Here is a 23,333-nt window from a genome sequence, read left to right on the forward strand (position 1 = left end):
GAACTTCGGAACCTGCGGGCAGCTGGCCGAGGGCTCGCAGCTCGGAGCTGCTGGGTTCCTGCAGAGCGTGGTCCTCTCGGGCATCAAGTCCCAGGTGAGCTGAGGGTAGGCAGGCGAAGGACAGCCCCCTGCTCAGACGGCAGCCAGCTGTCTCTGCTCAGCTCCTCCCTGGGCACTTGGTCATCCGGGGTCAGGTCTGGCTGTGGAGCCGGGAGGAGGGCGGAGGAGGCCAGACGGCAGGAAATGTAAAAGGTTTGTGGACTCGAGTTGACTTACTCAACAACCAGGAACAGCACTGACGTGGGAGATGCGCCCGTGGGCGAGGCCCCCGCCCGGCAGCCCCTCTCGATCTGAACCTCGGCCTGGGGAGGCTGCAGACCACCTACCTGAAGTCAGGGATGACACCCCCAACCCTGGGCTGCTGTCTGGTGGGTGGGGGAGCAGCCCCCCCCACAGGCAGGTCAGTCGGTGTCCCCAGCCCCATTCTGACTGAGGCGGACTGAGAGGACCTGAGGGGACTGTGGCCCACTGAGGGCTCAGTGGAAGCCCACGGCCTGGCCTGGTCCGCAGCGGCCAGGCAGCAGCACAGCCATGTGGGCTCCGGGTCCGACTCGGGCCTCTCCACCCTGGGCAGCCACCTCACCTCTTCCAGGGCCCAGGGAGGGCCCCCAGGAGCGTGCAGGAGCCTTGAGGAGGTCCAGCCTTGCCAGGTGACACAGCCCCCAGGCAGATCCAACCGGAGGATGAGCCTCCTCCCCCCAAGAGCAGGCCCCACCCCCCAGAAGAAAACTGGCACCAGATTAAAAGCTTTATTTGGTTAATAAAACGCTGCAGGCCGAGGCCACGCCCCAAGCAGTGCAGGAAGTGCAGGGCGCTGCTTCTAGGGTGCGGCTCCGCCCGGGACAGCTCCCAGCTCTGGTCTGGGGCCCAGACAAACTCACAGGTTTGGTGGCCACAAAAGCCCGAGGGCCGCCACCACCAGCAAGGCCTGCTTGGCAGCAGCCACGGTCCTCGGAGGGAGGGCACTTCATTCCCCTAGCCTCCGGCCGCCACGCCGGCCGTAGTTGTCCCGCCAGACGCAATAGTTGAGCACAGACGCAAAGGCCAGCCAGGCCAGGTACGGGTAGAGCAAGCGGGCGGCAGGGGGGCTCACCTTGTACCAGGCCACGGTGGTGGCTGCTGCCAACCCGCCTATCATCAGCAGGTCCACCAGGGCCTGCGGAGACATGCAGGGGAGGGAGGACAGGGAGGCCTGTGAAGCAAAGCACCCACCCGCCGCCACACTACAGCCATCCCTCCATTCCACCCCTAAACGATTTGGCCAAGGCAAGGCCCTCCCCAGTTCTCTGTCTCGGTTTCCCCATATAGGAAATGGGAACGTTTGCCCTGCCTGACCCATGCCACGTTGGGGGTGCAATGTGGGTTCTCCTACAGAATGGCCCCTAAACCCAAAGCCAGCAGCCCAGTCCAAGCCCTGCAAGGCTCCTTCACAGGAGGAAGAGCAGCTGGGGAGGTGCCACAGGAGGGCGCTGTTCCCCAAAGACCTTCTGAAGACAGGCAGACCTTGGGCTTTGGAGCCTGACCCCGTCTGGGATGTGATGCCACGTCCCTCCCTCCATGAGCCACCTCCAGGGACCAGGGAGACACTCACCCAGCCCATCTGTCGGGCACCGAAGAAGATGGGAGGCCATGCCCAGTTCAGGGTCAGCTGCCCGGCGTAGAGGCCCAGGGGAACCACGGCCTCCTCCGAGAAGCCCCCCAGCTCTTTCCAGACCAGGTAGGAGCCATATCTGAAACAGAGGCCTGCTATCAGGGCAGCATCGAGGAAAATGCCAGAAGCCTCCCTACTGGGCAGGGTACCAGGCTCACTCACCCCCGGAACCACAGAGTGAAGACTCAGGCACACCCCGCCACCGGCAGCTACGTGAGCTCGGGATTGCCGCCTGACCCCTCTGGGGTTCCTCCCAGGGTTGCCGAGGGGATCCACGCTGACCCACTGGCAGTGCTCAGGGCGGTGCCTAGCACAGGAGCGCTCCATATGCAGTGACGGTTATTCTCCCTATTGGTGCTGTGGTGGAGGAAGCACTCGAGGCTCCTGTCCTAGCCAGGGCATTGCACAGAACGGTGGGACTTCTGGGCTGGGCCTCACAGGATGAGTAGGAGTTTGCAGGGGCAGTTAACAAGGATATGCCAAGGCTTCGAGGCAGGCGTGAGCCCCTGAGTCAGCCTGCATGGCAGCAGACCAAGGTCTTGGGGGCACCAGAGAGGTGAAGCTGAGCAGGCAAAAAGGGACCTGGTCATGGGGGCTCGATATTCGGGCTACCAGTGCTACAGCCCCACCTCCAGTCAGAGTGGCTAAGGCCCTTGGACACCTGCACACCCCAGGCTCTGCAGCCCTTCCCGGGTGTCAACTCATTTCCCCCTCAGGTGAAAGGTAGGAGGTGGGCAGGAGGATCAGGTGGGAAACTGAGGCACAGTAAGGCGAGATGTCTGAGATTTCTTAACAGGCCATCGATCGGCGAGTCGAGCCAGGATTTGGACCCCGGTGACCAGGGCCAGAGGCCGGGGCCTCGACTCTGAGAGGGTTGGTGAACCTAATCAGGACGTACGAAAGCTTCCACTCGGACCCAGGGAAGGCGGGGCCCACCCTTGAGCTTCATCAGGATCTCTGTGTGTGGTAAGTGCCGAGGAGGAGTGGGAGGCCTGGAGGCCAGAGCAAGGTGGAGCAGCAGCGGGCGTCTGGGCCAGGCCTGGAGAGGAGGCGGCAGGCCAGAGAAGTGCTGGCAGCCTAGCTGGGCCGGGCCTGGACCTGGGCCTGGCGGGGCGTGGGGCCCAGGCGACACCCAGGTTTCAGGGATGGTCTTCTTCCCACCAGAACCCTGGGGCACCCAGCCTGGCCTCTGCTACCTGCCCCTAGGGTGCCTAGCATCTGCAGCCCCACCCTGCCCTGGGCTGGCTTAGAATCAGGACGCAGGGAACATTCCAGAAGGTGAGCAGGAAGCTGACCTCAACTAAGTGCAGTTCCCATTGAAGCCGCCAGGGGGCACCCACACACAGAGCACTTCCTTTTACCACAGCCATTTCCAGGGTCTAGTCCAGGGGCTGGGGGGGGGCGGGTGCGCCCACACTCTGGCCCTGCGTTCCCCCAAGGTCCCTGGTCAAAGTCGGGAAGAGGGTGGTTATGCACGGACTGGTGTGGCTCAGTTGGTTGGGCGCCGTCCCACAAAGAGAAAGGTCGCTGGTTCAATTCCCACTTAGGGCACATGCCTAGGCTGTGGGTTTGATTCTGGTCGGGACACAACGGATCAGTGTTTCTCTCCTTTTGTTTCTCCCTCCCTCCTCTGCTCTCCAAAAATAAATAAATAAAATCTTTTTTTTTTAAGGTGGGGCCGTGAAAATTACCCGAGGCAGCCTGGCATCAAGAAGGGGCGCTCCACAAATGGAAACTACTATGAATGCTGCTGTTCTCACTGCCATTGATCTCGGAGGCGCCCACGCTGCCCATGCCTGAACTTTGCACACTGAGCCGGGCCTGCCCTGGAGTTGTGAAAACAGCCAGGATGCCAGTGTGGGGTTGAGCCATCGGCCCGCCCCTCCCAGGAGGCCCTGGAGGGGAAGGTTCCGAGCTGCAATCAACTGGTCCTGCAGCTTTCTCCGCCCTCAATGGGTGAGTGAAGCGGGAAAGGGTGCGGCTGCCCCAGGAGCACTGGACAGTCCTGGGGCCCTGGAAAGGGGAGGATAGCCCTGCCCACTGCCTGGGCGGGTGCACTGGCCCACCTACCCCATGGCCGAGTACAGTGTGCCCCAGATGGGGCCCAGCGTCCAGCGGGGTGGGTGCCACGAGGGCTTCTGCAGGCTGGCATACCAGCGGAGGCCCTCTCCACGGACGTAGTAGGAGCTCACAAAGCCCCCCAGGCTGGGTGCCAGTGTGAAGCCCACGGCGGGCAGGCAGGGCGGTGCCATCGCTGCTTGAACCGCTGTCCCAGAAGCTCTGAAAGAGAAGACGGGGCTCGGTGAGAGGAGGGGCGCTCCAGGGCCAAGGCTCCACCGAGCGGTTCCCAAGGCCCTACTGTGTGCAGAGCAGACCCGGGGTCAGAGTGTAGATCTGTTAGCAGCCCCTAATCATTCACTGGAAAGAAAGACAGGGAAGCTCGGATAACAGGGGCCAGGCAGGAGGGTTGGGCTCATGCAGCCCAAGCTGCCACCCCAGCCCCACGGCTCCAGGGGGCACATTCCCACCCAACCCCCCTCCTGGCACCCAGGAGGCAGCCCTGACTCCAGGAGCCTCTCCGGTGCCCCTGCCCCCACTGCTGGCTCCCCCTCAGCTCCTGCCCCAGCTGCCAGGGTCCTGGGCCCTCACCCTCAGCCTGCACCGTGGGTTTCCTGGCAAGTGGGCCCTCCACTCTGCCACCGCACTCCGGCCAGTTGGGTCCCCTCCAGCACTTTCCCCAGGCCAAGTGCCAGTGGGGAGCAGTGCTGGGGGCAGTGCTGGGGGCAGGCTCTGGGAGAACTGCGAGAGTCCGTACCCTGCGCTTTACATTCCGGAAGTTCTTGTTCATCCGTCACTCATTCGTGCCTGGGGCAGAGCCTGGCTCAAATCCTGGCTCCCCATTGACTCACTGTGACCTCGGGCAAATCACTTCACCCTCTGGGCTGGCCTCAGTTTGTCCCTCTGTACAATGGGACATCAACCTGGCCTACCTGGGCCCAGTCCAGTGTGGGGACTGTCTCTGTACACAGGTGATTCACACCACCCCACGGGCCCACCCTAAAATCACCCTCCCTTCCCGTGTGCCAGAGAAGGAGTGCAGCCGTCCGGGCGGCCACACAGCACTCGGGGGCCAAGCTTTGCCTGGGTGGAAAGCCTGCTCCCGCCTTGACAGCCAGGGCCACTGAGGTGGTGAGTGGGAAGGGGCAGGAGGCAGCAGGAGCTCAGGGCTGGGGATGTCCCCGCGGCAGCCCTGAGAGGCTGGCAGGCTCAGGGCAAGGAAGGCCTGGACGCCGCCACCTGCAGGGCTGGGGACCGGGCAGCAGGCCGCTCCGTTATGCTTGCTGGCCACACCCCCTTGCCCAGCAGCCTCAAGGTCCATGCTGATGACCTACTAGGTGCCCAGCAGCACGCCATGCTCCTGGCAAGCTGAGATGCTCACTGGGGCTGAGGGTATATGGGAACTCTGTAACATTTCCGTGAGTCTAAGACTAGTACAAAATGCAGCCCAGGCCAGGTTGGAGCATCGTCCTGACCCACCAAGGTTATATGCTCGACCCCTGGTCAGGGCACAGACAGGAATCAACCAATGAGTGCATCCGTAAGTGGAAAAACCAAACAATTTCTCCCTCTCCCTTCCTTTCTCTCTCTCTAAAAATCAATAAATAAACATTGAAAAGAAATAAATAAAACTACGAAAAGTATCCCGGTTGGAGCGGTAACTTGCCCAGTGCTTGGTATCTGTTCCTCCATCAGCCCTCGGGCCCCGGGGTCCCGGCCCCTCCGCCTGCCCATCGGAGCCCCCACTTCCTCCACATCCCTCGGCTCCAGGACCATATTGGCTCCTGTCCATCCAGTTTTGCCTAGTTTTTTAAAAATTGGACTGCAATTCACAAAATTTCTCTCTCTTCTTTTATCTTCACAGGAGGACATTTTTTTCATTGCTTTCAGAGAAGAAGGGGAGAAAGAGAAACATGGATGTGAGAGAGAAGCATCGATGGCTACCTCTCGCAGGCTCCTGACGGGGCACCGAACCCGAGAACTCCCAGCGCCTGGGCTGGCACTCCCGCCCACCCAGCCACACGGCCAGCGCGGAGACTAGTCACTTGAAAGTGCACGACTCAGTGGCATTTAGTACACTCCAGGGCTCGGCAATCACCATCGATCTCAAGTTCTAAAACAGTCAGTCCATCACCCCAAAAGAGCTTCCGCACCCCTCATCCACCTCCTCTGCATGTTTCCTGCAGAGGGAACCCTACAACCGCGGCCTCGGGTTGGCCTTCTTTCACTGGGCATGTTTTGAGGCTCACCCACATGGCAGCCTGCGTCCGGACTCCCCAAGGCTTTGTGGGCGAGGATGTTCGTGGCACCCTGACACAGCACCCACCACTCGCCTAAATCCCCACAGAGGACGCACCGGTGCGCCAGCTGACAGGGCCCCAGAGCCCGCCATCCGGTCCCGCCCCCACCCCCAGCGCCAGGCAGAGCAGGGTGTGAGCTGGCGGCCCTCCTGCCCCGCCCCCGGCTGCACCTAGGTGGGCTTGGCACTTCCTCTAGGCTGGGGCGGGGCCCAAGCCATGGGCTGGAAAACAGGGCGTCCAGCTCCCCATGTGGAGAGAGCTAGGCAGGGAGTTTCCTGGAACTCTGGGGACTGCTTGGCCCCGAATCACCCCACTGGGGGACTGACTGAGCTGAGTCACACTGGGCCAGAGCGAGATCCACTCTGGAAGGGGGCCCCAGGGAGGGCCAGGACGCACCCATGGCCAGGAAGGGGCTTGGGACTCAGGCAGAGGGGTGCGGGCACGCACCCTTAGTTCTGTCTCTGTCAACAGGTGCCCAGGAACCCAAAGCTTGGCTCTGCCTCCGATTGGCTTGGTGACCCAGGGCCAAAGCACTTCTCTGGGCCCCAGTTTCCCCCTATGGCAAGTGGGGACAAGCTGCCCGGCCTGCTTCACGGCGTTGATACAGGGTGCAGCCAGGGGGCCCCCCAAAAAAGATTTGGAATGGTGTCCAGAATTCAAAGTGTATAAGAATATTAGAGAGACATATAAGATGTCCTCACACCTCCCCCCCCAGGGGGAAGAAACGAATGGAGCAAGGCCATTGAGAGCTGTTTTGCATAGCAACAGTTTTGCAGCTAACCTCTGGAATGGTTATTTAACACATCTATAACCTTTAACTGGTTTCATAGATATGTTAAATAGCAGTGGCCAAGTTTGGAGCCAGGGAGAAGGGAGTAGCGGGGATTCATGATGGTAACGAGGGGCTGCGCTCCTGAGTGAGAGGGCCTGTGTGAGAGCTTGGAAAAGATGGGCTCCAGGACATGAGGGGATAACTGCCCAGGTGAGGAGAGGATCACACCGTTTGCGGCAGAATGGAGATCCCTACAGCCAGGTGAAGAAGAAAGCCACGTGCTTTTGGTGGAGTGCAGACTCCTGCAGCTTTGATAGAAGAGGCCCACGCGGCTTTGGGGTGCCCCCTTTGGCCACGGGGCCTGAAAAGCAAGAGAGACCTTGACTGGAACTGGGTACAAAGAACTCTTGCCAGTGGACCATGAGAGGGTACCACAGTACTTTGGATTAACTAGACATCCTGCCTGCACGGTGACACAGCTGACGGTGCCAGCGGCCTGCAACACAGACGTGTGCTCTTTTCCTGATTTACGGTACCCAGAGTTGGCACAGTGGGAGAAGGGAGCACTGTGTGGGTGTAGGTGTACAACCTAAAGGACTTTGATATTTTAGTGGAGGCATTAGGCCTGAATAGTATTAAATAAACATTTTGTTTCCTTTTCACAAATCTCTGGCTTTAAAAGATGTCTTTCCAATTGGCGGCGGACAGAAGGGCCCAGTAGATTTTAGTATTTTGTTTTTGGGAGGGGCCCCTGTTGTATAGCAGTTTTGGGCATCCCTAGGTGGGCCAAATATTGTATTGCCCCTCCCTCGGACCTCTTGTTCGGTAACAGCCTCATGGGGAGGTCACATGAGGACCAGATGAGTGAGGGGCCGTGGCAAGTTGGAGGGCACTTGCCCCGTCTCCCCCCACCCCAAGGAGCAGGCCCCAGGCTGAGAAATGTCAGCTGGGCGGCCACCAGATATTCAGGCAACAAAGCTTCACATGTGGCCCCGCCCTCAGCCTGGGGCCACTGTCCGGGATGCCTCCTAAACAGGCCAGGCATCAGGCTCGGCGAAGAAGGCTCAGCACCCGGGTCAGGAGAAGGTTCTAGGCCTCTGGGAATGACGGCAGGCACGGGGCTGGTGGAGGTCCTCACCCCGCTGTTCTCTCCGGCAGCCGCAGGGGAGGGGCCCCCTCGGCCTCCACGGTGGACTGGTGACTACTGCCAGGGCCCGGAAGGGGAAACTGAGGTACAAGGAGTCCCAGAACTTTCCGGGTCATCCTCACCCCCTGAGCTGGGAGCCTGCTGGGCCACACGGCCACACACCCACTCACGGCTGTGTCACCTCCCCTCTCTCGGCCTCCTCCCTCATCCCAACAAGGCGCAGGAGGCCTGCCCCGCCTCACCTCAACTGACCAGGGGGCCAACAACCTCACTCTTTCCAGCCCCAAGGCCAATGTCCCGGCCCTCCCTGCACATCAGGGCAGCAGATATGCCAGCCGAAGCTCCCTGTCCCCAGACTGGGACCCAGGACCTCCCATCCTGTGATGCTTCGCTCCCAGCCCGGCAGCCTCACCTCCCAGGCCTCTGCGTCCCCATCTGTTAAGTGGGGCTGAGCCAGTGGGTCTCTGGGGGATCCTGTGGTTCGCTGTGGGGTCTCTACAGGTGACCCTCCCTGTAGAAGGTGACAAAGCCCGGAAACAGCACAAAGGGTTTTGCGCTTTCTCTGGCCCCTCCTTCCCCAGCTGTACCCAATCCTCCTGGCTTATCCCTCCCTGGAAGTCACCACTGTCCCAGGGACTTGGTCGGCCGGTTTGTGTATAAGGACTCACAGCCAGTCCTCCTCATCATAACCTTTGCAGAGCTTTTCTGCTGTGAAAGCGTCCAATGTGCCAGCCGCTGGGTCGGAAGGAGCGACACCCCCCACCCCCAGGAAGGTCTGGGCCAGGGCAGGGCTGGGGCGCTAAGGGGGAGCTTGCTTTATGGAGCATGACTACCTTTTGCACACGGAGAGCACACCCAGGTCTTGCTTGCACAATGAAAAGTGAGTAAAAGAGAATACAAATTAATGAAACCCAGATTCAAAAATAAAATAATGAAAAGGCAAAAGTGCACACCGTCCAAAGTAGGCACCCTCCAGGGCAGCCCAAGCCCCAGCCCCTCCCCTGAGCCACGGCCCGGGAGGTGTGGGGTGGGACCCCAAAGGTTCCAACCTCGGCTGCTCTGCTCTGCCACTGCAGGTCTAACTGGGACAGTGGCCCCTGGGTGGCCCCAGTGCCCCCCAATTCAAAGGGATGCCTTGGGGGCCCCCGGAATGCCTGTGCGGCTCCCTCTGGAGACAGGAGGAGGCAGCCTGCCTCGCTGCCTCCCGAAGAGGCCTGCGACCCTCCCCGCCTCCTTCCTCAGCTCCTTCCCCATCAGGGCCCCTGCTGCCCTGCGGGGGGGGGGGGGCTCCGCCCACATCCTGGCTGGCCACTCAGCATCATTTTGGTCCTGGGCCTGCTGTGCCAGGGCCCCCGGCCGCTGCTTCTTCTCCGCAGCCTCCTCAGACATCCCCTCCTTGTCCCTGACTCTTTTGGAACAGCCTCAGCCCCTTGTCCCCAGAGGAGGCTGGCCCTGCCCCTCCTGTGTCCATCTTCCAGCACGTGGCTGACACCATGAGCACGTGCTGTGAGAGGCCAGTGGGAGAGGCTCCGGGGCCAGAAGAGGCCGCTCTGGGGAGGGGCGCTCAGGGCCAGACGCCCCGCCTCCCTGCTCACCTAGGCTTCCCTGGGCCTTAGTTTCCCTCTACGACAGGTGGGTATGGGGACAGGCAGGCCACACACCAGGCCCCGGTGCAGACTACTGCTCACCTGATCGGAGGGTGGGAACTAGGGCCCGGGCTCTGAGGCCCCGTGAGGGTTTTGTTTTGTATTTTTATACCTGGCTTTGGGCAAATAACCTCCCCACTCTGGCCCGGGTTCCCTCCCCTAGAAATTGGGTGTTGTTTCAAGTGGATCAGGAGACCGAGGCCTCTGCCACTCCCTCCCTCTCTCGCCTCCCTCCTGCCCCCGGGCTCGCAGGGCGCAGGAGTGGGCGGGAGACGCCTTTCGGCCCTTCCCCGCTGCTCTGCTTCCCGCGGGACTAGCGGCCGGCCGGACGGACGGGGCGGAGGTGGGGCGGGGCTACCCAAGTTCCCCCCACGCCCAGTCCCCCCGTCTCCCGCCGGAATCCGCCAGCGCCAGCGGAGTCCCGGCCAGGGCCGGGGCCACCCGCCGTCCCAGCCGGCTGACCCGGCAGGCGACCTCCCAGTGCGGCACCGCGGTCGCCTCTCGGGTCCCCACGCCAGAGCCCCCGCCTTCCACCTCCGGTCTCAGCTCCCCCCTCGGGCCGCGCGCCGGCAGACGGGCGCTGTCAGGGATCGCACCCTCGCGGGGCCCCTTTCTCGCAGTGACCCCGGCACCCTATCCCTACTCACCAGCGACGAGGACTTGCTCCGGGAAGAGCACTGCGCGGCGGGAGCGGCGGGAGGTGGCAGCTAGGTCCCCAACCCGATCCGCCCCTGCCGCGAGGCCCCGCCCGGCCCCGCCCGGTTTGGCTGGAAGCCCGGACCTCCGCCCACTGGCTTGCCCTCGGGACAGGGAGGTCACCCCTCTTGAATTGCCACCAGCAATGCGCTTTTGCCTTCCGGGCCAGGAGCCAGTCTTTAGGTCGTTTCTCGTCGCACAGGTCCGCGCCACGGTTCAGGCGGGTAGCTTCTCTTGAGCCTCACTTTTCCCATCTGTGAAATGGGTCAACAGAGACCACCTTGGAGAGGGAAATTGCATCACGTGATGCAAAGCATGAACACCCTCCCACACGGCAGCCTTGCTCCCATCTGGAGGAGCGCCCTCTCTCCTTTGGCAGTTGCCCCAGGGCTGCCGCGGCCTGCGGGCTGGCCCTGGCTCACTGCTCAGTGGTTGGTTCCGCCTCCATCTCCCTGCACCTGGAAGATGGACACAGTGTCGTGGGGCTGATGATGCAGGCAGGGCGCCTTGCAGACACTTGGTGCGCAGTGAATGGAGGCTGCAGTCCTCACAGCGCAGAGGTAGCCTCCCTGGGTCACCCTGATGGGACAGGCATGTCCAGCCCTAGGCCTTGGGCGCCTCCCCTCCCCATCTGCAGGCTGCTCTATCCCTGAAGGTCAGGGCCTGTCCCAGCCACATGGGGCTGACTTGGTCTGCAGGAGCCCCGGCTGCCCCTCTGGTCCCCCCAGGGCCCAGGCGAACACCACCCCCAGGCTCGGCAGCCCTGCGCCTCTGGGGCTGCGGTCTGTCATTCCTAAGCTAAGCCCCAGCGTTTTTGTCTGCGTGGGCCCCTCCCACCTTTGGCTGTATTGGTGTAATGACAAGTATAAGCCAGGCTATATTCCAGCCACCTTTTTCTTCTGATTTTAAAAGAAAGTCAAGTATTTGCCCGGGTTCCTCAAAGTGTGCTGGCCCCAGGCACTGCGTGTCTGTCCCTCTCAAAGGTGGTCGGGCCACGCCTCCCCAGAGCTGCCAGCCCTCAGCCTCTCCCGCACAGAGGTGCCCCTGGCTTGGCTGAGTGCCACAATTTCCTCCCCCAGAAGACCCGTGGGGAGGAGGCAAACTGGCTTCCCTCTGGCCTCACCCCTATGGCATGCAGGGCTCGGGCCCACGGGGCACCCTGGGTGGCAGAGGTTGCTGCCCACAGATACTTGCTGCATACCGGGGCCAAAGGGCAGGGCTGGGCACCCACCCACAAGGCCCCGTCCTCATAAGGTTCACACCCTTTCCCAGGTGAGAGCCTGCAGCTCTGAGGGGGTGGTGCTGCCCGGGGCCACTCAACCTGCAGATCTGGATACAGATCCCCTGCTCACCTCCTGTGACCTCTGCCCCCCTTCTCGCCACCCCATAGACCCCACCTGAGCCAGGACAGCAGTGACTGCCGCTCCTCTGGGCCCCAGCCCAGGCCCCCAGCTGGTCCCTGGCTCCCTTCCAGGCCCTTCCGCTACTCAGAGCCCTCGTGGCTCCCCCTCCCCTAGGGGCAAGTCTAAGCCTTGTCCCTGGCACTCAAGGCCCTGCCAAGCCGAGGTCCAGCTGACCCTCCCACCCCCACCTCTGTGCCTTCACAGGTGCCGTCCCCCCGCCCGGAGCACCATTCCCTCCTCGGGCATCACCAGGTGTCCAAGTCGGACCCCTCTCCAGAGTCACCCAGGAAGCTCTTCCGGAACCTCGCCTCTGTGCAGCCTCCACTCCAGTGGGCTGTGCCCGCTGAGCTCCACAGCGCTGAGCGTGGAAGCCTCTCTAGGACACCTGTCACGTGCCAGCCTCGAGGACATACACTATATGGAGCGCCTGGGGGGCCCAGCCCTGGGCTGAGCCCTGGAGGAGGTGACACAGGCAAACCCAGGCCCCGACTTTAGTCTGTCTGGGGAGGGGGCAGGGCAGACACCTTCTCAGTCCCCACTGAACGGACCCCACCTCCGGTGCTCAGAAAGGTGAGGGGGCAGCCCGCACCTGGCCAGAGACGGTGGGCCTGAGGCTGGGCCCGAGGGAGACTGCAAGGAAGGTCAAACTGGACCGGCCTCAGCCTCCCTGTGCACAGGCGGCCATGGGCAAGGTCGGGGGTGAGGCAGCAAGAAGGGGTCAGAAGCGTGGGTTGCTCTGTGTTCTTGCTTGTGCATTCGCCACACCTGTGTTCAGAACTCAGGTGTCTGCGTGGTCACTCCCGTGAGATGGAGCAAGTGTCTTTGACTGAGCCAGGCGGCAGGTGGGGCAGGGGGGAAGAGGACCTGATCAGCTTGTCATCAAGACTGGCCAAGTTGGACCAGACTCCGGGCTGAGTGGCCCAGGGACTCTGTCCTTAAACTCACACCACAGTAGCAGCCGGCATGGTGGCGACGGTACATCCCTGGAGTCGCTCTGCTCCTGGTGGGACTGCTTGCACACCTGTGCACATGCCATCCTGGGTCCCTGTTCACCACCACCTACCCGGGCAATGCCCTCCACCCCTCTGCTGGCTGGCTCCTCCCTCCCTGGGTGGCACCTCTGTGCCTTTTCGGGTCCCGTGTTTGTGAGGAGCCTGTCCTCCAGGAGTTCTGGAGAGAGATTGCGCAGGAGGCATCGTTTGGAAGCTCTCTGCCATGGCTGGCGGATGCTCGGCTGAGTGAGGGCTCCAGCTAGAGCCGTTTGTTCCTCAGCCTCCTGGAAACACGACCCTCCTGCCCGCAGTGCTGGCGGCTGAGCCCCTCTGTGTGTGGCCTGTTTTGTTCTTCCTGGAAGATTTTGAGGACTTTTCCCCAGAGTCCTGAAAGTTCACACTCCTCAGTGAGGGCCTAGTCCCATTCATCACGCCAGCATTCAATGGCCCTTTCATCCAGGAAACTCGTATTCTTTATCTTCCGAAAATAAAAAAATAAAAAGTTTGCTGATTTCCTTCCTTCCATCTTCTCACTTCTCTTTCTGGAACTGCTGTGACTCAACACTGCTCCTCCTGGGCCCCTGACTTCCCTTTCTCTCCTCCTCACGTTCACCTTTTCTGCTTTATCTTCTGTGACGATTCCTCAACTTCCTCTTCCTGGCCTTCCCTTGAGTTTTTCAATTCTGCTATTTTTCATTTCCAGGGATTATGTCTTGTCTTCTGACTGTTCTTTTTTTTTTTTTAATATAACTTCCTGTTCCCCTTTCGTGGATGCAGCGTCTCTCAACCATCATGACAGTTTACTTTAGTCTCTGAATCTTACGTGGTTTTGTTTTCTGTTTGTAAGAGGACATCCTTGGGTGGTTGCCCATGGTTAGGAAAGCAGGAGGAAAATAAGTCCGCCGGTGACATTTGTTGGCTTAGCTTCACTGTAAGCTGAACTTAGTGGGCCATCTGTCTGGGGACTCCCGGGGCTGTTGATAGCTTAGGGTTTTCTTCTCTGACTGGTCAGATGCCCCAAGGTCCTCCAGTCCTTCGCCTAGAGGACTGGGGCCTGGCCACAGGTTTCCGGGGGCTCAGCAGGAGAGAACACTGGAGGGTGTCTCTGCATTCAGTATCCAGTACCCACGTTCACCGCTGGCCCTGGCGTGCCCAGCCCTTTCCAGAGCTAGCCCAGATGTGTGCCAGAGTGGGGGAAGGCCATCACCCAGTAGCTAGAAAGAGGGAGGGGATCTGAAGAGCTAACTGTTCCTGCTTCAGGAGACACCTTCAGATAGTTCTCTTTACTGTAGCCCTCTTTCCCCCTTAGACCTAGAAGCAGCTGGAGCTACCTAAACTTCAGAGGATCCTGTTGTAAGAATAAGGGTTGGTTCTCAACTCCACCGCTGGGAGGGATGCGGCTGTTTAGGGTCCGCCAGGTCGAGAAATACCGGTCAGTCTACCTGCTTTCCAGCTTCCAGAGGTTCTGTTGCCAGGCCCACTTTCCTGTTCTCCCCGTCCTGGTGGATTTATGTCCTCGAAAGGTCACTCTGCTGCAGATTTATGGGCTTCTGGAAGCAGGGTGTGTTCTATTCATCTCTCAACCGGAAACTCCCTCCATATTTTGTACAGCCAAACCATTGCATAGATTTGCCATAATTCACTGAACTAATCTCTAGCTGGGCATGCAGCTTATTCCCACTGTTTCCCTGTTGAAAGCAAAGCTGCTGTGATGTTCCGAGAGTTAGTTCTCTGCCCGTTTAATTCATTTCCTAGTTCAAGCTCGCCGAGGGTTTGCTGATGCCATTCTACCCCGATCTTTCTCATTATGAGGTGTGTAGTGGGTGGGGTTGGTCTGCATCTCCTGGGCTCCTTCCAAGAGGCGGAAAGGAAATGAGAGAGAAGCAGAGGGGGTGTGGGTAGAGGCGAGGTCCAGAGTTAGACTCTCCCTGACCCAGCCTCACACAGCTGCTCAGAAGTCGGATAACCCCAATTTCCACTCCCTTCTGTCACAAAACACCTGCCACTCAATCTTAGAGCCTTCCTCAACTCACCCGTAAATTGAGGATAATAATAGTACCAATGCATCATAGTGTTGCTGTGAGAAAGTCCATAAACTAGTATCAGAAAAATATCCAGAGCTTTGTTCCCAAGGGAAAAAAATATTTATTGGATGTTTATTATGTGCTGTACACCGTGCCTGGTTTGCAGAAAACATTAGGAAAGAGAGCTGTTACCTTGCTTACGGCCCAGCACAGCTGGCAGGATCAAGTAAGTATTGAGTCAAAGAGTGTAGAAGCGTTTCAAACACTTGACGCGGGCTGGGTAGAAAGAGTGAATGTTGCATTGCCTTGTTTAGTCAGTAAATATTATTGAGGGCTTATTGTGGTGCGCTGTCGTGTTTCAGTCTTCCCCGTGGTGAAGTAAGCGCATGGGTCCCTCTGGACACGCTGCACGCGGCAGTGAAAAGTCTCGGAACTGCGACGGAACCAGTTACCGCGGAACCTTTCTTCTCGTCCCCGGTGCCTCGGCCCGCCCGGAAGGAAATACAGCATGGACCGCGCCACGCAGCCGCAGTCGGATCTCGGTCGCCCCGGTAATTCGCGTGGGGCCAGTACCACACCATGAGCGTCCGGCTCGCGCGAGCTGTGAGGTCCTGGGATTGGGCCGCGGGCTGCTGCCGAGGCGCCTCGGACTACCGGCTGCCTCCGCCGGGTGCCGTGGACGTGGCGGAGCTGCTGCGAGATGCGACAACAGCGGAGGAGGGGCCCTGGGAGGCGGCGGCGCGGCGGCCGCCCGGCCAGTGTTCGGTGCTGCTCTTCCCGGGCCAGGGCAGCCAGGTGGTGGGCATGGGCCGTGGTCTGCTCCACTACCCGCGCGTCCGCGAGCTCTACGCTGCTGCCCGCCGCGTGCTGGGCTACGACCTCCTGGAGCTGAGCCTCCACGGGCCACAGGAGGCCCTGGACCGCACCGCGCACTGCCAGCCCGCGATCTTCGTGGCCTCGCTGGCCGCCGTGGAGAAACTGCATCACCTGCAGCCCGCGGTGAGGCCCGAGCTCTCACAGCCAGGCCGGAGTGGCCCCACTTAGGACACACTAGGCTGATTCGGAGTTCCCAGTCGGCTCCAGGCGCTGTTTGGGCCCTGGAAATACAGCTGTAAACAAAAACAAGGATCCCTGCCCTCAGAGGGCTTGCGTGTGAGAGGAGGGAGACATAAAGAAGACCAGCTGCACTACGTAAATTGCATATGTTAAAGATGATAAGTGTTGTATTGTAGAAAGAAAAATAGACCAGGGGAAGGGGCTGAGGAGTCAAGGGCCAGGTTGCGATTTTAATGATCCTTAATAATTTCAGTAATTAGTAAATGATTTTGGAAGGATTGAGTATCATCCTTAGTAATGATCATTGAAGAAATTATCTGAGAATGTCACTTCACTTGAAGGTGTGAATTGATTGCAATTATTTAATATCAAGACAGTAAATGTTAGCTAGTGCTTTAAACTCTGTACTCCATCCCCACAACAGCCTTGGGAGATGAATGCTGTTATTTTGTGGATGAGAAAAGGAGACCCAGAAATGCTAAAGGAATTAGTTGAGTGGTGATAAACTTCACTGTGTGCTTACCCTGGGCCAGGTCTACGTTAAGTGCTTTCTTGAAAAACATCTTCATGTAATTCTTTCAGTGGCCCTGTGACCAAGGCCCTGCTCCTTCCTCATTTCCCAGATGAGATGACTGGCTTGAAGAAGTTAGGGAGAAATCCCAAGCTAAGAATCAAATCCAACTCTCTGAGACTCTGAAAGTCATGCTGTTCTTTGAACTTCTATGCCTAGAGCCCTCCCACTCTGTCCAGCTGCCTCTGGCCTGGGAGGCAGCTCCAGGGCAGAGGCAGGGGACCCAGGGCCCTGGGCTGGAGTCACAGCTGTACCTTGGAGGCAGCCAGCAGGCTTTCACTTGCCAGGGAAGGTCCTCATTGGGGAAGGGGCTGTAACAGCAACCGTCAAGGCCACTCCTGCATGTCGTCTTCTGGCTGGAGCACCAGGCCAGCTCACCCCGGCTCACTGGGCCACCGCCAGCTCTCAGTCCAGGCTCCGAGAGCGGGGCCTCACGTTCTGCATCTGTCACCGCAGGTCATTGAGAACTGTGTTGCTGCTGCTGGGTTCAGTGTGGGAGAATTCGCAGCCCTGGTGTTTGCCGGAGCCATGGATTTTTCTGAAGGTACACAGAAGGGTTTGGTGTTGCACAGGGGTGTCATCTCACCGGGCTCACTAGGCATAGGGAACACCGTGAAAAATAGTTCCGGACCCACTCGGGTGACAGAGAAGGAGTATATATATGGATGGGGATGACATAGGAACCAGAGGGCCAGACTTCACCTCGATTCTCTTTTAGGCACAAAGGGTTCATCAGGGATGTCCTTTCTTTCTGTAATCTCATGAAATCTGTCTGCCAGGCTGTCTTTCCCACTGTCCCATGCATTCTTGGTCTGCTCACGCACCTTTGGTGCCTGTCACGTGGTGGGAGCTCCATAAATATTCATTAAATCGAAAAGAAAATGAGTGTTTGACAGTGATCTATATCAGTTTCACATAAGACTTTTGCGTGTAGTTGAAAGTTAAACATTTTTGCTTATAGTTCAGCCTGGGCACCTTGCTCGGAGCACGCTGAGTGCAGACAGGACCTTGAGCAAGGGGCTGCAGCAAAGGACTTGAATAGACATTTCTCTAAGGAAGATACACAGGTGGCCGGTGAGCACGTGAAAAGATGTGCAGCATCACCAGTCACGAGGGGACTGCAAATCAAAACCACAGTTAGATACCACGTCACACCCAGTAGGACGGCTTTAATTTAGAACAACAAGGAAAATAGCGAGTGGTGGCAAGGATGTAGAAAAACAGGAACATTACTGGAAGAATGCGAAATGGTGCAGCCACTGTAGAAAGTGTGCTGGGTCTGCAAAAACCAAGGTAGAATTACCACACGAGCCAGGAGCTGTGCTCAGAGGTCTGTACTTAGGACAAAACGTATGTCCACACAGAAAGACTTGCCACGAATGTTTGTAACAGCCAGAAGGTGGAAACAGTGCCCACGGCTGTCTCCAGGTGAACAGACGAGCTGATTGTGCAACTATATGGGGGAGTATCATTCAGGGGTGAGCCGCAGAAAGATGCCGTGGTGCCAGGCACGGACGTCACATACGGTGTGATCCCTTTTGCGTGAAATGCCTGGGACACGCAAATCCATAGACATACAGATGATTGGTTACTGAGGGAGGGGAGGAGGGACGGGGAGTGGTTCCACTTGGTGGTGGGCGGTGTTTTATGAAATGCTGGAAAGTTCTGAAATTAGAGCTGGTGACTACACAACATTATGAATTCAACAACTGCCACTATCGTACACCTGACACTGGTTATACATATATATATCTACTTTAAAGATCTTATTTTATTTTTAGAGAGAGGGGGAGGGAGGGAGAACGAGAGGGAGAGAGACATCGATCAGTCACCTCTCCTACGTGCCCTGACCTGGAATAGAACTGGCGACCTTTCACTTTGCGGGAGGATGCCCAGCACACTGAGCCACACCAGTCAGGGCAGGTGCTGGTTGTACTTAATGTGAATTTTACTTCCATGGTTTTTAATATAGCACTATTAATATAGCACTGTTAAGGAAATGAAAAAGTTTCATATTTCCACATGCTAATAAAACTTTTATGCATAGTTTTATGTGTGAGTTGCAGAATTACAGCACGTGTACACTTCGTGTTCAGTATCTTCACTTGATGTTTTGCGTGGTTACTTCCTGGACGCCTGCCTGGGAGGGTTTCCGCGTGTTCTCTCCGAGTGCCCGTGTGGTCTGTTCTACGCACAGGTGTGTGCCGAACAGTAAGGGGGCTGAGAGTTCAGTGCCGATGTGTATCAGTGCGGAGTGAACGAAGGCGTGTCAGACAGGTGCAGGATTTGCCCCTCAGGCTCAGGAGTGGTCCCCTGACCCTCCTTGGGCTCGTCCTCTCCCTCATCGCCAGGGAGCAGCCCCAGGGTGGAGGGTGGAGGTCCAGTAGTTCCAGGCCACTCTTCCGTCTTGATCCTGTTGGCTGCCGGCCTGGCTCCGGCCCTGTCCTCTCACCTTGGGCTGGAGCCGCACTGAACTGGGAGTCCTATTTCCTCGTTGGCCTGGGGAGTGCAGGGTCTCCAGCTCCAAGTGAGGGCAGTGAGGCTTGGTCTGTAACAACGGTGTAACAAATTTGTGTGATTGTACATCATTCCAGATACCTGATGGCTCTTGTTTCTCCCCTTCCACGTGATTTCTCTTCAATAGTAAACTCATTAATGATGCTTCCCACTTTCACAACTGTCCAGGCACATTATTTATTTACTATTATCCTCTTTTACTAAATAAAATTTGACCTGGAAGGAGATCATGAACTGCCCAAGCAATATAGCCCAAAAGTCTGTTCCTTTCACCTACCCCAGGGTTTCTCAACAGCGGCACTGCTGATACTTTGGACCAGATAATTCTTTGGGTTTACTCTGCATGTTGAGGGGCATCCCTGGCCTCTACGCACCAGCTGTTAGTAGCACCCCCTCCCCCTCCAGTTGTGACCATCAAAGATGTCTCCAGACACTGCCCTGGGGGCAGAAGCACCTACACCTGGTCAGATCCAACACCGAGCCAGCTCTAAGGCCGGGGCCTGGGGTTGATATGTGCAGAGCTGCGGGCAGCAGCCTGCCCTGATCACGCGGTGTGGCTCCATGTGATGGAAGCAGATGCACAGAACGAGGCCCTGCAGCCTGGTGGTTGTGCCAGTATCAGGGTCTCGGCTCACAGCATGGGGCCTGCGCTTTGTCCTGCAGGCCTGGGCTTCCCCCCCTTTGTCATGTGCCCTGATTTTTCCAAATGCACTTCTCTCCGGATAGGTTTGTATGCAGTGAAAATCCGAGCCGAGGCTATGCAGGAAGCCTCTGAAGCTGTCCCCAGTGGGATGCTGTCCGTCCTCGGCCGGCCTCAGTCCAAGTTCACCTTCGCCTGTCTGGAAGCCCGGGAGCACTGCAAGACTCTGGGGATAGAGAACCCCGTGTGCGAGGTGGCCAACTACCTCTTCCCGGATTGCAGGGTGATCTCCGGACACCTGGAGGTTGGTGTCGGCGGGAACATCCTTCACAGGCCCTAGGCCCACACAGCAAGCCGGAACCTTCCAGCGTGCTGGGCGCTCTGCCGGGCCCAGGCCTCTGGGAAGCGCGCGAGGGCCCCAGAGTGCAGGGCAGTGGGCACCGCAGAGGGAGACCAAAGGCTGGGACCCCACCCCCACTTCACCACCCACGGACCGGGACAGCCTCTGGCAAATTGTCCAGCCCATCCGAAAGGTAAAGCCTGGGCCAGGTGGTCTCCAGGGCCTTCCTGCAGAACATTCTGGGCTTTCATAGCCCCTAACACGGTTGCTTCCTTACAGAGAGCCATTTCCTTCAGGGCTGCCCCACCCTGCCCTGCTGGTCCTGAGATGCCCGTTTGCCCTGAGTTCACTTCCTTTCCTTCCGGTATCTCCTCCACTCACTGCGCCCGCAGACGCCACTTCTGGAGCAGCTCCCCTGTGATGGGCGCTGGGGCACACGTGACCGATCAGCCAGCGTTCCTGCGGTCAGAGGCAGGCGGCGGTGAACCGAGGAACCCGGGTTTTGGGGGCCAGTAAGGGTGGAGCCGTCTACCGGTGGGCCGGCCTGCGGAGGTGGCGCCAAAGGGCAGGGGGTGGGGCTGGGGGCGGGGCCGGCGAGAACGGCAGGCTGTTCCTGGTCCGGGCAGGCTGAGTGCACATGGGGGCTGCTGTCACTGGGCCAGCGCTCTCCTGCCTCACCCGGCCCTCTCGGCCAGTCCTGAGCTCTGAGGAGGGGAGTCTGCGTCCCACTTTACACGTGTGGAAGCGGAGGCGAGGGAGGGGTGGGTGGGTGCTAGGAGGCAGAACTGGGACTGAAGGCGGTCTCATTCTGGAGTCTGCCGCCTCCACTTCGACGATGCTCAGTTCACCTTCCTCTTTAAGGCCGTGCCAGCGCTCCAGGTGTCCTCGTGCATCTCCCCTGCATCAGTGGGGGCCAGCAGGTCCCTCTTGTGAGCGTTCCAAGATGCCGAGGTCAGATACTGTAGCCCCAGATAATCACGACGCTGGTTGCTCCTTCCCATTAACAGCCTTGGAGTGAAGCCCGGAAGTGGGCTGGGAGGGCCTCCGGCCTCCTGCCTCCCAGAGTCAGTCCCAGGCGTGGCCTCTCGGTGCTGTTGGAAGTGCAACAGCAGAGTTCAGGGGAGGGCCAGGGTCCTTTTTAACTGGAATTTAAAAAGACTCCGCTGCCTCTGCCAGACCAGGGCCGGAGCAGAGGGCCACCACACAGGAGCCTGCTGGCACCCCCAGGCAGTGACTGTAACAGGGGCCTGAGGCTAGTGGTTCCAGGACCCCGGGGAAAGCGCACAACGCCTCAGGGAGTGAAGGCGGAGGAAGCTGTCAGCGCAGGTGCTGGGCATGACCAGACAATTCTGCCTCAACGGGCCAGGCTTGGAGCCCAAGAGGGGCTGTTCAGAGGCCCCTGGGGTGTGTCCCTCAGTGCAGTGGGGATGGATGGAGGGCAGTCGTGAGTGTGAAGCACCGAATCAGCCCCCGCAGTCTAGATTCTGCTGCAGTCACAGGGCCCTGACCCCTCGGTGGTCCCCATGGGCGAGCATCCCTCAAGCAAGGGCCCTGTTGCAGGTGAGGTTTGTGGTGCTGGGCGCTCTTCCCCCAGGGCTGGCAAGGACCGGGCAGAGTCTGCATGGGGCAAACTCACAGCGTAGGAGAGTCTCCGGTGGGGCCCGGGGTGATGGCCATGCCTGGTGGGCGGGTACACCCTGTGGGGAGGGCCCAGGCGTGCTGTGCCCTACAAACAGTAATCCCTCTTCTCCAAAGGGGACACACATTAGTGACCCTGTGACAGCTTTTTCCAGGGGACATGGATGGGCTTGGTAACTGCTGACCCTAACACAGCACACATACATCAAGTAGTTCTCCTTACAGGAGCCTGTAGCTAACAGCCATCCCCATTTCACAGAGGGGGGGACTGAGGCTCAAGAGTTACAGGAAAATTGCCCAAGGCCACGCAGCTGCTGGGGCCTCAGTAAGGTTTATGTTTGCCTCCTGGCGCAGCCGGCCCAGCCTCCCAGCAGCCCTGGCCTGCCCTGAGCGCAGAAGGTTCCAAGGGTATCTACTACTCTAAAGATATTTGCAAACTACGTTGTTTGCAAACACTCCCTGGTAGCCCGGGAGGTCAGGGGAGGCTGGGCTTCAGGAGGAGAAAGCCCGTTTCTTCCCTAGAGAAACCCCAGGTGAGGGGGTTCTGGTGGGGAGGAGTTGGTGTCCCCTGCACTTTTATGTTGAGAGTTACAAAGTCACATGGAAACAGGTGTGTCACGGAGCGTGAGGGGGAAAACAGGCGCCTACGTGGTCGTGCCGTTTATGTTCACCAGACGCCGTCACAAACCTACCGGATCACTTCCCAGCAACCTTGGGAGTGGCCGACTTTTATGGGTGGGAAAAAAAAGTCCAGAGGTCAGGGGCTTTGCCTGGGGCCACAGAGGTAGTGAGTGACCATGTTGGGACGGGACCCAAGTCCCAGGTTTTCAGCCTCAGATCTCTCCTGGTCGCCCTGTGGTCCCCTGCCTGTGGACCGTGTGAATGGCCAGGTTCCTGGGACACTGACAACAGCTGTGACTTTAACTGGGACGCAGAGGAGAGCCAGGAGGCTTTGCAGGGTGCGAGGTGTGGGAGGAGGGTCTGCACACGGGACCACCTCTCTGCAAATTCCCAGGAGGTGTCCCCCGCCTAACCCGCCTCTCCACCTTCCAGGCTCTGCAGTTCCTGCAGAAGAATTCCTCCAAGTACCACTTCAGACGCACCAAGATGCTGCCGGTCAGTGGCGCGTTCCACACCCGCCTCATGGAGCCGGCCCTGGAGCCGCTGGCGCAGGTGTTGGAGGCCGTGGACATCAGGAAGCCCCTGGTGTCTGTGCACGCCAACGTGGATGGGAATCGGTACATGCACCCAAGACACATCCAGAAGCTGCTGGTCCAGCAGGTGGTCTCGCCAGTGAAGTGGGAGCAGACGATGCACACCCTGTACGAGAGGAAAAAGGGCACGGAGTTCCCCAAGACTTTTGAGGTGGGGCCTGGGAAGCAGCTGGGAGCCATCCTGAAGAACTGTAACCTGCAGGCCTGGAAGTCGTACAGCAACGTGGAGGTGCTGGCGGCGGACGAGGCCCCCGAGTCTGACCAGGACTCCTAGGGTCTCCAGATGAGCAGGGGGCAGGACGGGGGGCTGCAGGCCCGGGCTGTCACCCCCCCCCCCCCCCCCGTAGGCTGGTCCTGCCCTTCCTTCCATCCAGCCTCCCCCCTGCGTGACCGACCAGGACTGTTTGCAAAGAGCTTTGAACACCGCATGAAGTACTAGAAGTATTTCTTTATAACAAGACAGTTTGTTTCTCTCTGTTTTTAACGATTTTATTTTTACAGAGGAGGAAGGGAGAAAAACACCCATCGGTTGCCTCTGGTTGCCTCCCGTACATCCCCACTGGGGACCGAAACCCATCAAACTGGCGACCTTTGGGGGAAGACGCCCA

At 58.9% G+C, this 23,333-nt stretch overlaps 2 protein-coding genes across 2 annotated transcripts; one reads left to right on the plus strand and one right to left on the minus strand.

The window, feature by feature from the left end:
• Nucleotides 1-795: 795 nt before the first annotated feature.
• TSPO (translocator protein) lies at nt 796-10,379 on the minus strand. The gene is made up of 4 exons (XM_037160774.2): nt 10,282-10,379; nt 3,782-3,991; nt 1,652-1,790; nt 796-1,216 (listed from the first exon to the last, which is right to left on the minus strand). Exons 2-4 carry the CDS (start codon nt 3,961-3,963, stop codon nt 1,028-1,030), a joined length of 510 nt encoding a protein of 169 aa, XP_037016669.2. The 5' UTR covers nt 3,964-3,991; nt 10,282-10,379; the 3' UTR covers nt 796-1,027.
• Nucleotides 10,380-15,272: 4,893 nt separating this feature from the next.
• MCAT (malonyl-CoA-acyl carrier protein transacylase) lies at nt 15,273-23,333 on the plus strand. Its single transcript, XM_037160661.2, has 4 exons — nt 15,273-15,748; nt 16,833-16,920; nt 19,620-19,837; nt 22,565-23,333. The coding sequence occupies exons 1-4, from the start codon at nt 15,329-15,331 to the stop codon at nt 22,997-22,999; spliced, it is 1,161 nt and encodes a 386-aa protein (XP_037016556.2). The 5' UTR covers nt 15,273-15,328; the 3' UTR covers nt 23,000-23,333.

Source organism: Artibeus jamaicensis, unplaced genomic scaffold (assembly GCF_021234435.1).
Source record: "Artibeus jamaicensis isolate MK-2021 breed Jamaican fruit bat unplaced genomic scaffold, CSHL_Jam_final contig_233, whole genome shotgun sequence".
NCBI lineage: Eukaryota > Metazoa > Chordata > Mammalia > Chiroptera > Phyllostomidae > Artibeus > Artibeus jamaicensis.

Excerpts from the sequence above, each read along its gene's own strand:
- TSPO (XM_037160774.2), bottom strand. The coding sequence starts at position 3,963 with ATGGCACCGCCCTGCCTGCCCGCCGTGGGCTTCACACTGGCACCCAGC. Across the intron at positions 1,791-3,781 it reads ACACTGTACTCGGCCATGGG|ATATGGCTCCTACCTGGTCT; the intron begins GTAGGTGGGCCA and ends CCTCTGTTTCAG. Across the intron at positions 1,217-1,651 it reads GTGCCCGACAGATGGGCTGG|GCCCTGGTGGACCTGCTGAT; the intron begins GTGAGTGTCTCC and ends ATGTCTCCGCAG.
- MCAT (XM_037160661.2), top strand. The coding sequence starts at position 15,329 with ATGAGCGTCCGGCTCGCGCGAGCTGTGAGGTCCTGGGATTGGGCCGCG. Across the intron at positions 15,749-16,832 it reads TGCATCACCTGCAGCCCGCG|GTCATTGAGAACTGTGTTGC; the intron begins GTGAGGCCCGAG and ends CTGTCACCGCAG. Across the intron at positions 16,921-19,619 it reads AGCCATGGATTTTTCTGAAG|GTTTGTATGCAGTGAAAATC; the intron begins GTACACAGAAGG and ends CTCTCCGGATAG.